General features: G+C 36.3%; 1 protein-coding gene across 1 annotated transcript; it reads right to left on the minus strand.

Annotated features, from left to right (window-relative positions):
• Positions 1–2,591: 2,591 nt before the first annotated feature.
• Positions 2,592–10,779, minus strand: LOC149794633 (uncharacterized). Its single transcript, XM_089964242.1, has 4 exons — positions 10,458–10,779; positions 9,905–9,955; positions 6,923–7,106; positions 2,592–4,487 (listed from the first exon to the last, which is right to left on the minus strand). The coding sequence occupies exons 1-4, from the start codon at positions 10,518–10,520 to the stop codon at positions 3,580–3,582; spliced, it is 1,206 nt and encodes a 401-aa protein (XP_089820368.1). The 5' UTR covers positions 10,521–10,779; the 3' UTR covers positions 2,592–3,579.
• Positions 10,780–15,325: the final 4,546 nt, after the last annotated feature.

A 15,325-nucleotide genomic window follows, 5' to 3' on the forward strand; every position in this document is an offset into this window, starting at 1 on the left:
CTGTGTACAGAAACTGGCAAAATCTTAACCGCAATATATTTGCTTCCTAAAACATACATCTGGTTTATGTTAGTTTACCGCAAACACAACGTTTTGAATTGGTCGACCTTGCTATTCGAGGTGCGCGGTATTACCAGTATACCGGTTTACCACGGCAATTGTTTTCCCTGGTGGTACGTATTACGGTACTTTTTCACTGTACCTGTACTTCGGTAGTTTCCGTCAGTAAGGAATGTACGCAAAATTCCCAAACAACCTTGTTACGATTTTAATGATATTAAGAACATGTTTTCATATTTTTATGACAAAATAATTCAAACAATTTTTGTTGTTACAAAACAGTTGAATTTGTCATAGATAAATTTTGAATATAACAAATATATTTATGTTCCTTTAATCACATGATTTGACACGAGTCACGTATGCCAACGTGGTGGTAAACTGGGATTTCTTGAAAGATATTCGGGCTAAATCCAAGTCTTGGACAATAGAAGAAAATGCTTTGTTTTAGTTATTTACTGGCATATGTTAATGTGTTAAGCACACGTATTCTTTGCAAGACTGCGAATCATTTCATGAGAACATTTGTTTACGAAATTTCTCAAGTTAATTATTTGCTCCTTTGTTTAGCATGATTTTAGATTGTAATGTATTCAGTTATTAATACACACAAATCGAGATTTTAGATTGTAATGTATTCAGTTATTAATGCACACACATCGAGTATCTAGCATAACATACGGACCATTCAATTTTTCGAGTTTTCCAGGGGTGTGAGGTTGCGGCTGCGATTTCATTTTGAGCCGATATATTTATCTTTTACCTCTACATACTATTTTCTCAAATAGTATAATAGATATGATATAGTATAATAGATATGATATAGTAAAATAGATATGATATAGTATAATAGATATGATATAGTAAAATAGATATGATATAGTATAAAAGATATGATATAGTATAATAGATATGATATAGAATAATATATACGATATATTATAATATATATGATATAGTTTTATTTTGCTATACATCGGAGCAAGATATTTTCTAGCTATCGACAGACGGGAATTTTCAAAATAGGCATTAGGCCCCTGTCCCAGATCATTAAATAGTAGGTCCTTAATAGTACTGCGGTATACCGTGGTATCTATGGTTTTATGTTCAAAGATACTGCGGTAAAACATTTTTCGTGACATCACAAAATTAAATCTAGATAAAGCTAGAGTGATGGCTATTACATACTCTTTGTCTCCCTTGTTTAATCGTAGAGATAAGAGTGGACCTAATTTGTTTATATGTTCACATCGTATTATTACGCAAAGCTATATTCAGCACATAATTCGGACGCTGTCTGTTGCCATAACCTCGACTGATTCGACCACTCTCATTTGAACATTGACGTGTTTGAACGTCATTTAAAGTTTACACTGATTTTGTCAGTGTAAATCTATCAAATTGGTTCAATCTTAAGATTATGACATGTTAATTTCGACCATCTGTTTTCGTTCAGAAATGTTGGAAAAATACTCTTTTATTTTAAAACGGAGACGGTCATGGAAAATCAGCCCTTGGCAAAGCCTCGTTTCGGATGCAAACCATTCTGATCCAGAAATATGTCATATTCTACAGCAGTGCATATTAAAGATTCTGTTATTGTTCAAATAGAGAGAATTTCGATTCTTCTTTGTCCAATGTTTTAATATGAGAACCCTATCTACACCTTTGCGGATCCAACAGATACTTCTGTGCTTCGTGTCTGAATTTCATTGGATGCGGCGACAAGCCACAACATCCAATAAAAATTAAGTTGTTTAAATTTGAGAAAGAGGAGCACACAACTTGAATGGACTGATAAATGAGCAATTTTCCACTGTCGATCCGTGTTTGTACAATTATATTTAACTCAAATACACCTGTAATGGATTCTGTCTGGTATATAGTCATTCTCCAATGTTAAACTTACATATTATCCTTTTGAAATTAATTGTCTCCACCATTTTCGGCCGATATACAATGAACCGCTATTACACGCTGTTGGTTAGTTGGCATCATATACTAAGGGAGGTAACTCATGAAATCCAATAGAGGTTGCTTGGACAAAGCACTAAAATGTCTGCTCGATCCGCCAAGTGTAGATAGGGTTATCGTATCGAAGCGCTGGCTAGCGAAGATGCAAATTTCGATGATCTTTAAATACTTACAACGAAATGTAATGACTGCATGATGGCAAGGTGCCATTTTCTATAGGCTTGAATATAATTATTTTATCTCAGGACATATTTTTGTAATTCTAGTCAAACAAATTATACAACAGGCATTGAAGTTATTTATATTTTCAGATTATTTACATTTATTAGCATTTAAAAAGCATTCTTTTACAGAAAGATAAATACTCTAACGTTTCAGCAGCAATACCCTTAGGATTTTGTACCTACATTCTACATATGTCGACAAACCAACACCATGACTTCAGTCACCTTATGTTTTACCTTCTATTGAAGGTAGACGTATTGAAATGTGTCATATTTTCTTGCTCAAGTTAATTATGTTTCTTTTATATTTAACTTTATAATAAAAATAACTCATCAAGGTAATATTCCTATAATTTTGAAGTCAAAAAAGTATCTCACATTCAGATATCGGAAAAATCACTCCGCACAAATCAACGAGACAAACGTCGAAATTATCTCATTTAGTAAAGTCATAAGAAGACGACTTACAGGCTGGAGTTTGGCATAAATCTCGTACAAAGGTGCTCGTGTACGATACTGCAGACGAGGTACACAAAGACTTGCATCGGGAAATTTGACATCAAGACAGCTGTGGAACTCTGACGTCAGGCGGTTGTTAATATCATTTTATATAGTTCTGTGCTTTGTTATGATTCAAACAAGATACTAATCTCAGCAGATCGGATGTCCAACGTGGAACGAAATATTTCAAAGTTGTTCATTACTGTGAAAATTTGGACTGTTATGACACAGAAAGGTAAGAAATCCAAGATTCAAGTTGAGCAGAGGTTGACACTTTGATATAATTCCTCCATTTAGATATTCCAGTATATCGTGAATTTATCACTTCTGAAGGCGATATCAAGAGTTAAATAATTACTTAAGACTATATCAGAAAGTGCTGACGTACGAAAGAGTTACTTAATTGCTTACGATTCTATATCAGAAAATGACGACGTACGAAAGAGTTAACTACTAAAGACTCGTTACCAGAAAGTATTACACACGAAACTGGACTGACGTTTGAATCTGTATATTTATGTTTCAACCAATAACTCTTCGTAGAAAAGCTCAAGCATGCGAAGCATCCATATAACAGCATAACAAAAAATAAAATAAAGCAATACAACGAAGTTTAATGAAAAATAATTCAAAATATCGATGGTAGCTATTGAGTTAGTTAGCACGAATCAAAGAGATCAAATTAAACGCCTTTAATTTCTCTCTTTTTTGGTAAAGAACATGCTTATTTGTGCACGTAAGTTATTGATCTGGTGTCCAGTCGAACGAGAAATTAACAACGAAGCCGAATCATTATTTCACAACTGCTTCGTTTTAACTTTTATGATTTTTGTGGGTGAGCAATCAAATAGGAACGCCGACTGACACCTTTACCGCTCTTTGCTATACACGTATACTCTCCAGGCTCTGGGGTCGACTTAAAAGCGTAAATCGCGGCTGTTCTGAATGGATACTGAGCAATAAAAATGGTAACGTTTGATACATCTGTGACACCTTGGCGTCCCTCCTTCGCAAGAGATATCACAGGTCTTGGGTTCCCAACAGCAGTGCATCGGATCACGATCAGTGACTTGGATGACTGGGTTAGGAGTATATTTCGAGGAGTATCCGTTGTTATAAACGCAACAGTGTCAACTGGAATTGGGGGCATGCCTGGTTTTATTCTCAGCAGAAGGGTTCGTCTCATGTATAACATTTTGACCAGTTTTCCAGTTCCGATACAGCCAGAAAGCATCGTCAACATGCCGCCATTATTGGCCACTGCGATCGAGTCCATTAGCAGATCTGCGTGGTACGTGTTTTCCTGATGGGTTCTGTTTGCCAGACGAAGTGCAGTTGATGGAATGTCAGGCTGGAAAGAATAAGCAGATTTCTCGATTATATGAGATGTAAAATTTCTCTGCACGATGGAGTATAGATCAGTTGTAACGATGGCAAACTTGAAGGTTGACTGACTCGTGTCAACAAATATATGAAACTGTGTTTTACCACTGTTCGAGATGCCAACTTCACTACTGGAAGGAACGAAAAACGTAAAACTTGAAATCCTCTCTGAATGTTCACTATTCCCAGTAATGTCAATCACAGCCTGAAGTTCAAATGTGGTGTTCTTGGCAACCAAATTGACTTTGAAAGTCGAGAGGCCATGGTTGCGTGGTAGCTTAATGGTGGCTTCATTTAAACCCTCAGCAGATGTTGTATGAAAGGTTTCAACGCCAGGAACAAGATCTGGTGTAAACGAGAAAAATAAAAATATCTTTGACTAAAATTAATTTATTAAATAATTTTTTTAACAGTCTTAGAGTGACATAGCAACACTAAATCCCTACCAATTTTACTGGCATCTATGTTTTAACCTGCCTAGATCCACAACCGCTAAAATATAAATCCATGATTGGGAATCATTCGCCAAATTTTTACGTCGTTGAAAATAATATGCATTACATACTCCATCTAAAATCTCATTACTAATGGGAAGGTTCAGAAATGGTCTTGCATCGGAGGACATATTTTTGCAAGACATAACACATCCAAAAACAAGAGTAACGTGAACGACACATACGTCCACACTGTGTTTAAAAAGCCTCTGTGTAGCCACTAGCAGGGTGTGCTTTACTTGAGGAATTATTTACCCACGGTTCGCAACCATTGGTCAAGGTACGCGGTCTTAACTAAACGTGCAAGAAAGCCCCATTGTTTTTTTTATTGAGCTTACCACAGCCGATAACTCTAAACTTTAGACCCCTGAGTCCAATAGCTTCTTTATCACCCTAAGTACAAGCTATTCGCACAGTCTGGTCAAGGAACTTTACTTTATTCTGAACCGTAGTGACTTTGACCTTTAACCATTTGACACCAAAATCAATCGGCCTCTTCCGGTATGGAACATGTCTTCTACAAAAATCTAGTTACGGTATATCGACTACAACTTTAGATCTTAGAGAAGAAGAAAAAACATTTCTTTTTTTAAGTCACAATTGTGTTAATCTTTTATCTTATGACCCCAAAATCAATAGATTTTTTTTTTGTTATCCATCGTGTAAGTCTTCCACAAATTTTAGTGAGGGTACATAGTAGATAACTAATTTTGTTGTTGTTATAGAAGCCATTTTCCTTCTTTCGGTCACAGTGAAGTTTGGCATTTAACCTTTTGACCACAAAATCGACAGGTTTCTTTCTAATCCCAAGAGGAAGCTATGCTTGGTCCAAGTATTTGATGTTGGATATAAATTATTTCATATAAATTATTCTACTCTGGTCACCGCAACCTTTACCTTTTGACCCACAACTATATAGGCTTTTTTCTTTCACCATGTGTAAGCCATCCACAATGTTTGGTACAGAACTTTAGTTAATGTGCTGAAACCATTCTTTTTCCCACAGTAACCTTGACATTTGACCCAAAGTGATAAGCATTTTCTTTCCCCCAAGTGCATGCTATATACAAAGATTGATCCAGATAGGGGACGTAGAATTACTGTTGATTTACATAATCCATTTTATTCTTGTAGTCATGTTGGTGTTTACATTTGACCTACATTCGGTAGGCGTATTCCTTATTGCAAGTGCAAGCCATCGACAAATGTTGGTAACTGTAGATAGGACTCAACTAGAATTATGGTTTTTCAAAACCATTATTTCATTAAGATAACTTTGACCTATGAACTTTTGATCTCAGAATCGATGAGGTTCATCCTTACTCAAAATGCAGATGGTAAAGAACTCGAGTTTTGTGTGGATACCATTTTTCTTCGTTCAGCCACAGTGACCTTGACCTTTGAATTATTGACCTGCTTAGCAGACAATTTTTCACTGCCAGTCCGTGTTTGTACAAATACACCCTTTCCCTCAAATACACAAGTATTTGGCTTCTCTCTGGTACATAGTCATAGTTCGATGTCAAACTTTCAAGGTATTCTTTTGAAGTAAATTGCTTTCGACATTTTCGGCGGATATAAATAGTAACAACGCACCACTATTACACGCTTTTCGTTGGTTGGCATTACATATTAAGGGAGACAACTCATGAAATTCAATAGCTGTCGGTATGAGAAAGTACTTATATCTGATTTATCTGCCAAGATGTACATATAGAGTTAATACATTGGAGCCTTGGAAGTGAAGATGGCTTCGACCCTGAGTTTTAAATCACGTAAGAAGTGCAGGCACATACTTACTATACAAATTGTTCTATCCTGACATAAATTGTTACATTAAAGGACTATATGGGCGCTTCTATAAAGTAGGGGTCGAAATTGTACAACAGCTTTTTTACAGTAAAATTTATTGATATTAAGGACCACGTGAAGAAAATACGCTGATCTGGATTTTTAACGTAGCTAAACAGTGTTTCAATCACATCGCTACGATGTCTGCAGTGAGTCATTTTATAGTGATATCTAGCACTGGCGCATCATGCCGCAGACATGTAGCATCATGTCCCACCCAGTCACATTATCCTGACACCAGGCGGACCAGTCCTAACACTAACATTTTAATGCTGAGCGCCAAGCGATGCAGCTGCATGTACCATTTTTATGTCTTTCTTATGACTCGTCAGGGGTTCGAACCTGCGACCACTCTAACCACTTAGGTCACCGGAGCGGTTGGCTTATGGTTTTAAATAGGCTTTAAAAAAAAAATTTTTTATATCTTCTACGTACGTTCGAGGGGTATCTCAGAATCTGTCAACCAGTGTAAATCTACTGACTTGCTAGCCGTGAAGATAATCGTGACGTTCTGAAATGGCCCAGATCCTGGAAGTGACATCACGGAGAGGAGCTGTATGGGAGTTTCCTGCCAGTTGCCATAATCTTGTTGGTGGTGACTTTGCTTGTGAAGATTAAACTGGAAACAAAATGTGTTGCCATTTTAATAATATAACTCATCGAAAATGATTGCTATATTTTGCCTAAAAACTGTGGAAATGGACGAAGATCGATACAGCAACTCATATTTCTCACTGTCGTAATTCACAGATTATTGGTTTAGCCTGCTTCAGAGCAAAGCTTTGTCTTAATGTGGTTTCTAAACCCTAAATGTTATTGTCTTGTGAGAGTAGCACAAACACAGTATAATACTTAATTTTTAAAAAGTTATTTTTGGTGTTTTAGCAACAAAAAAACCAAGTGAATTGTTTGCCCTACAAGGACAACTATACGATCGAAGAAGAGAAAGACAAAACTTACCGATATCTGTTAATTGTAATAACTGTGAATTGACAATCTTAATTGTATTTGTAACTCATTTATGTCCCTTTTCGATCGTTGTACAAAAAACAAAAGGGTGGGTGGGTGGACCAGCGCGGCTATTTCTGCGAGACTAAAATATACCTCAGATCTAATTATTAATTTTGAGACAAAAATAAATAATGCATTTGAATTGCCAAAATGTTAATAATTAAAGAAATCGAAAAGTATTTTGACCACCTGTCCACCTTGGCCATTTTATACGCCTTGATTTACTTACTGTAGGACAGACCAAGAAATCACGAATTAAAAAAAAAATTCGATACAACTTCTCGGTCAGTCTTTGTTTTGTAAATAGCCGATGTGGTCCAAATGACAGTATCGTCCTACATCTGAATATTCGAGTATTATACGTAGGATTAACCTCTAAATTGCGAATGGGAAAAGGCCGGGTCATATCATTCGGAGTAACTAGCTCTAATCTTATCTCAGTGTCAGCTGAATACCAAACATCGCTTCTATTTTTATAATTTTGGCACACATTAGAAGCAAAAACGTTTTTATCAATGATTGGATTTCACTTGATGTAATTATTTTTGTTTCAAATTTGATATTATCGGCTAAAAGTCTTTTGAACGTAATCTAATCAGATATTGTCTTTGTAATTTATCAGGAATACTCACCAGTATATTCAGAACTATTTTCATATGGTTGGTTTTTTATTTGATGTGATAAGGTCCCAAGATTCAAACTAAATAAACAATACATGGTTAAATAATAAAATAATTGACATCATGTGCTAACTGTTGTTTCATCCAGATCGCATGATCTTATAGTCACATATTTATGCAGCAGTGGAGTAGTAGTAGTAGTAGTAGTAGTAGTAGTAGTATCTTTCTATAAATAAAATAGATTGTGATTCCAAATTGCAGTACCATTTAGTATACGTGCACTGGTAACGTTTCAATTTGAAATAGTAACACACTTCACGAGTTGATGTATGATGAGATTTGCAAATATACCTTGTAACGTAGTATGTCTTTTCCTCTTTATTCCCATAAATCACATTCAGACAAGAGACTATATCTTTCCATTGCAAACACATGCGGATTTAAGCGGTTTTAATTTGCATTTACATTACGCATGTATAATAAATTATGTAAATTGATTTGTTTTAAACACGAAAGCTTGGGTCGTCTAGTCACACTTCGTAGGATGGAATAATTTAGTTTAATAGCAAGTATTCTGCATACTGTACTCGGTAGTTTTGTTTCCAAACAGAATGTAAGTGAATAAAAACCGACTGTTCTGCACGTAGGATAGATACATTTTCCACAGGCACAAACCCCCATTGTGCTAACCCATTAACTCAAAGTATGGCAATGGTTTGAACTAAATGGTTAAAAATGTCATTCAAGTTTGTAATGTGAATCGTCTCAGATGTAATCGAAAATATCATGTTCCTAACTTGCTGATAAAATTCAATAGTAAGTTATAAAATACCAACAGAAAAGTTAACAACATTGGATTCTCTCGCTGTGATTCACAGATATTTACTCATGCGGATTACCTGGCGAAGTATGTGTGTTAGAAAGGTCATGTGTGTGTGTGTGTGTGTGTGTGTGTGTGTGATTTGGATTTTTAACGTAGATTTAACGGTTTTACAGTCATAACGGTACGATATATGCAGTGTAGCAGTTGATAGCGATGTCTAGCACTGGGGCATCATGCGGCAGACATGTATATGATGTCCCAGTCACATTATCCTGACACCAGGCCGGCCATTCCTAACACTAACCTTTTAATGCTGAGCGCCTTGCGAGGCAGCTGTTAGTACCATTTTTATAAGCCTTTTGGTATGACTCGGCCGGGGTTCAAAACCGTGACCTCCCGCATCCGAGACGGACGCTCTTTTTAAAAAATCATTTACAAATTTATCTTTTAACAACTGATGAATAATATTATTCATTATCTGACATCATTCACGAGACGGACGCTCTAACCACTAGGCTGTGTCCGCCATATCTAACCAGCATACGAGTTTGTTGTCTAACCTTTTCTCTCAAGTCAGAGTCAACAGACGAATATGGCAACGATGCCTGAAAAAAAAATTCAATAATTCTCTGCCGTCTGATCTATAGCAGTATGCAGCTTGAAAGTTCTGAGTACCTTACAATTTTATGGAATTGTGACAAACATTGAATGACATGGCGTCTTTCAGGTATGAGTATGTAACCCCGTTGACGACTATATTACGTTCAGCAGTGTTAATTGACAACTTACTATCTCAATAATAAAAATCTCAGGGAAAAATTCATATGGTAGCCATAAGACATAGCTGTCCTTTTACGGCAAATTCAGAGCATCAGGTGTGCGCATTCACTATTTCCGGCTGAAAACTGAATAAATGGGAAGAAAAACAAAACAAAACAAAACCAAAGTTAAAATTATACTTACATCAAGTAATTCCTCATTTAGTGCTGTATTTTGTACACCGCTAGTCAATGCCTATAATAATAATAATAATAATAATAATAATAACAATAATAATAATAATAATATTAATATTAATGAGGAAGGGGAGAAAGGTAGGAGGAGAAAGAGGAAGTAAAGGCGAAATAAATGGACGGTGACGACGATGATGTTAATGATCATGACAACAATGATCATGCCTAGAATGACGGACGACGAGGATATATGGATGCTATCAGCAAAGGTTGAATAATCTTGCTTTATGGACCGATAATGATATGTATGTATGTATGTATGTATGTATGTATGTATGTATGTATGCATGCATGCATGCATGTCTGTCTGTCTGTCTGTCTGTCTGTATGTATGTATGGATGGATGGATGGATGGATATATGGATGGATGGATGGGTGCCAAATAATCATGAAGCATGTAAGTATGGACGGAATTATGAATGCAAGTATGTTTAGACGATTGGAGAATAAAAAAGCAATTGAATTATATGATGGTTTTCGATGGTTACAAATAAAGAACTTACCAATAAATTCACAAAGATAAGAAGAGTCCAACAAAACGTTTCCATTATATTCTTTACCGCCATCGCGAGAGTAACATGAAGAACGAGACACACGTTATTGTCATCAGTTAATTATCTGGCATTTTGAAAGTTATAAGTTATTTAGAACGTCGTATGTCCACCTGTAGAAGACGTTTACCGGATTGGTTCTAAACATAGTAACCTATCATGAAAACTTTATGGACTGAATCGCCGGGCTGCGTCAGATATTTTATATTTAGGGTTCGAACGTATATATGTTGTTGTAGAAACGAATGCAAATACGTCCCATAAGAACTGACTAAAGTTTGTTATCGTTATTGGGTATATCGGGCAACGACTCGGGATGTGCCAAAAACGCCATTTTATACAGGTTTATATACAGCAGTAAATGTCAGTCTTGGGTAATTGTGTTGGTCGGTCATGACGTGAAAAAGTGATATATATTCATATCAGATTAACCGCCTATTGTTAAATACCAGAAACATGATATTATTATTATTATTATTATTAGTAGTAGTAGTAGTAGTAGTAGTAGTAGTGGCAGCAGCAGTAATAATAATAGTAGTCTCGATATCATTTACCATCAAACGTTGATCTTGTCAATGATGTTAAAATGGATCCCTGTACGATTTTTACGACTATTAACAAATAAGGAATCGTAAACGGGAAAACTATGTGTGTGAAAAAGAATATTTATTGGACAAATTGTTACATTGTTTAAAAAACAGAATAATTAATGAAAAGGAATGTTAAGATGCTCACCATGAACTGTCAATCGAAACATCTTCGTTTCTTTTCGATAGGAGTCGAATAACTCTGTTCCCAAACATTTGTCAGTTTTTGGTGGCCAGACATTAGGCTAGATTTGTGAGGAATAGATCTTCATAAAAAATGCTTTGAAACAGCATGTGACATTTCAGCCATCGATTAGATAGCTGTACTTTTAATTTATAATGTTATTCCTGCAAATATAAAAACGAACTTACTGATAAACAAAAATCCATCGATTTTTAATAGTCTCAACCAATTGTTTACATTGCCATTAACAGTGACTCATCGTAGAGTCAGTATGGTGTCAATTAAGTTATTATGACGTAATCATATGCATGCGCTTGGGGGTATTTCAGAAAGGCTACTAACTGCATCTGAGGTCGCTATCAAGCATGCTAAGGAAAATGGAGAGGACGTTCCGATTGTGCAAACCGTGCGCTAGTCTCTGCAAAAGTCAAATTGATTAAAATCAGATCTCTACTATCCTACCTGAAGATCTGACAGCAACCGTACAGGGGGCCATTTTCTGAGGACCTATGCTATTACCATAATCGCTAATTTTATCAGCCATTTAGATGACGTCCTATACCTTCGCACCTGGGAGACTATGCTGTATGGCTGAAGAATATCAACGTGTGCCGAACGATTTAATTTTCACTTTCAATGATCTGAAAGCTGCATTTCCATTGGCTTATTCAAAAGGTCACCAGAATATGACCCCTAAGTGGTCGCTGTCAGATCTTCACGTAAGAAGGCGGAAATCTGATTTCAAGCAAACTTGTCTCTGCTTGCCCAGGTTATATTTGCACAGATTTTGCAGACGTCCGTCTGGGAAAATTCTTTAAAAATGCCCCCCCCCCCCTTCCGAATCGCTTACATCAAGTGGAATACATTTGGGTCCTATCCATTGATTAGGTGTATTACGTTGTAATGTGCGTGACGTCAAAAATGACGTTAGGCTGATCTTAGAACACTGGATGGAGACCTATATAATGTCTCCTCTAGTTAACCTTAAATCATAATGCTTTTATCATAATTTGATTCGAAAAGTTTCCCGATATTTGTTTACTCCATTGTTTTTGTTTTACGTCGTATTACTCCATCGAAGTATTTCTGAGGTGGAGTTGAGTAGAAAAGCCACGAAGTGTCCTGGTTGTAGGTGTTTTTGTCCTAGCCACTTGTCATAACAGATAGATCGCAGTCATTTGCTTCCGATTTAATGACCTGAACGCAGCCATTTTCATTTGGTCCGCTCGGATTTGTTATCACACGTGACAAAAGTTTTCTGTTATTAACACACACCAGATAAACCGTGCCAAGAAGCCGCAGCAGGCACGAAACAATGGAATCAAAGATCGTTTGTTGGATTTCTAATATAAAAAAAGAAACTTGTTGCATTCCACTATACAGTTTTTTTCCTTTCATTAATATTATTAAATGATATGAAACAAACGAGGTTATCCAAATGACTTCTCATGACGTCACCGACTGACATTGCTTATGACACTATGGAGATTTATCGCAAATGCGCCAGGTAAACGTACTTAGCCTTAACGGCAACTATACTACATCGCAGCATATATGTCCCGATTTGTTTTCGAAGACTGTCAAGTTTTGTACGTAAAGAAATTTGTAATTTTTGTAAATTTCAAAATATATGACTAGTTATGCATCACTGTTTTGCTTAATAATCCCACAAAACCAAAACAGTGTACAATTTCAAATTTGAATATTTTGTAACAATTGATTCAAGTATTACAAAGACATCGGTGGGGGTGGGGGTGTCTGAAACGCCTGCCTTTACCGATCATTGCCATCTCACCTTAGGCCGATAAGTCAGCCCTTCTCCCGTTATGATATTGATTTTCGGGCGAGGGGCTGATATCACCTATTCATTAAAAGCTGCTATTATCTGCATCCAAATTTGGCTGAGCACATCGGTGTACATGTAATATACGTACAAGTATTTCTCGTGGCAGTGCAGCTACCGTCGGCTGAAGGGTTCTTTAGGTGACATGTAGATTATATTTTCTGAGCAACTCATATGTTTGGTGACTTGTAAATCCATTTCTTACCGGGAATTTCCCCACATTCTTTCCCCAGCTGTTATTCTAGCCGCCATATACATCCTATCGTGTTGAAAAATGGTATTAAACCCACGACAATAAGAAACACATCCATCTGTGTGTTTGTTTCTGTGTTTGCAATGATAGCATATTTCACATATTTATGAAGACACCCTGTTTTTAGTTATCATCTACACATAACACCACCTCTGCAAGTGACCTTGTAACCGTTAGAGTATCGGACCATTTCCAAAAATGTGACTACAAAATGCGCTTTAATGTCAGATCTTTTTTGTAAACATTCGCACATCCCATCTCACGAGGTTCAGCCTACGCGAAAAAGTTATATTTAGTTCAATATGTGTATCAATCTAATTTCTAATATTTGTATTGTTATGCAGGATTCTTATGCAATATTACCGCCGTAAGATACGTAAGGTGAAGTAGTCATGCTGGGAAACCGATCTGCATTAAAATGAAACTAAGCAATAAATTATCCATCGTTAAACTTTTATAGACAATGATAGTTCATCTTTAAGACGAAACCTAACGTTTCTAAATAACCTGTTCTCGTGGGGTTATTGCCATGACAAGCGGTATCATGTTGGAATGTCATGTGAGAAGCATATGTGACTGACAGCAATCACATATACAAGACAATGCACGCAGTTGATCCACTATGAACACTCTCGAAAGGTGTACAACAAATCTCCCAGATGGCTACTTCAGCGTTCGGAAGATTGTTTTTTTTTTTTTTATATATGGATTTGGTATTTTACGGCAACATATAAAGGAATTTTAGCGTCGAAGAGTAAAGTTCCTTGTCAAGGAACATACACTGGAAGCTTTTCCTGGCTGATCTGATGGTAGGATTTTAACTCTGACCCTTTCGGTGTCGAATTAGGCTCTCTAAAATTACTAAGTTACCGTAGCTCCTGGTACAGCATTTTGTGACCGAAAATATGCCAGTATGGATGAATTGCTATAATCAATCATTGATACAATGTTTACAGTACTGAGCAAAGCAGACAAATATCTATCTATCTATATATATATATATATATATATATATATATATATATATATATATAACTAAATTTAACTGAAATATATGAAATATATTTATCATATTTTATCCGTTCACACCAACATTACGCATTGGACATAATCATCGAACTGCCCGCGCGCGCGCGCGTGTGTGTGTGTGTATGAGCACCGTTGGGTTAAGAAACTTGAAAGATGACTTCAGTGCGAAGGAAGGTTGATATCAAATGGGAGATGGATGGACTTAAAATTATAAGTCATCTACCTCCATAGAGTGGACAGTCTTTTAGCTGGTATGTAAATGATCAAACTGGTTCACTATCTGCACTCTGAAATGTGCTTCGGGTGACATGCACATTGGATTCGACAATTCCATTCAAATGCAAAACAGTTCAGGGCTAGGAAATAAATCTGGTAAGTTCCAGGAACGACGTACGCTTTCCTTCGCACATCTTAAGTTCATCAAGTTACTTGTAGCTGATACACTGCAGTACCTTGTAACTTGCTGCCCATGATACGTGTCGTACATTATGCCGAAAGCTTCCTTCTTGTCATTAAAAACGATTGTAAGTATAATTTATCGAGGACTTTTACTTAAACCCAAGCGTAGAAAGTATGGTGGAAGAAAGTATTTTGTCCATCGTACAATTTGGAAAATGATTAAATTTATACTTATAGCGTTATAAGAATCATGTGATCAGCACCTTCATTCTTTGATATAATGGTAAAGAGACTTGTTAAACCGCTAGCACATTGTGTAAACGTACTGCAGAATTACAATCCATACTATATCTTACTCACCCCAACCCCATTTTTGTCTCCAAAACATTAAATGTCAAAGATTTATTCCATTTTTCAAAAGACTGTTTCTTAAAGTCGCTACATGTCGTATAATGGAGTTGCAACCAACAATGATACTTGCACACTTTGCGAGGGTGCGATTGTAGTCAAGTATACATTGACAAT

Source organism: Sinohyriopsis cumingii, chromosome 7 (genome assembly GCF_028554795.1).
Source record: "Sinohyriopsis cumingii isolate HCF-2022 chromosome 7, ASM2855479v2, whole genome shotgun sequence".
Classification (NCBI taxonomy): Eukaryota; Metazoa; Mollusca; class Bivalvia; order Unionida; family Unionidae; genus Sinohyriopsis; species Sinohyriopsis cumingii.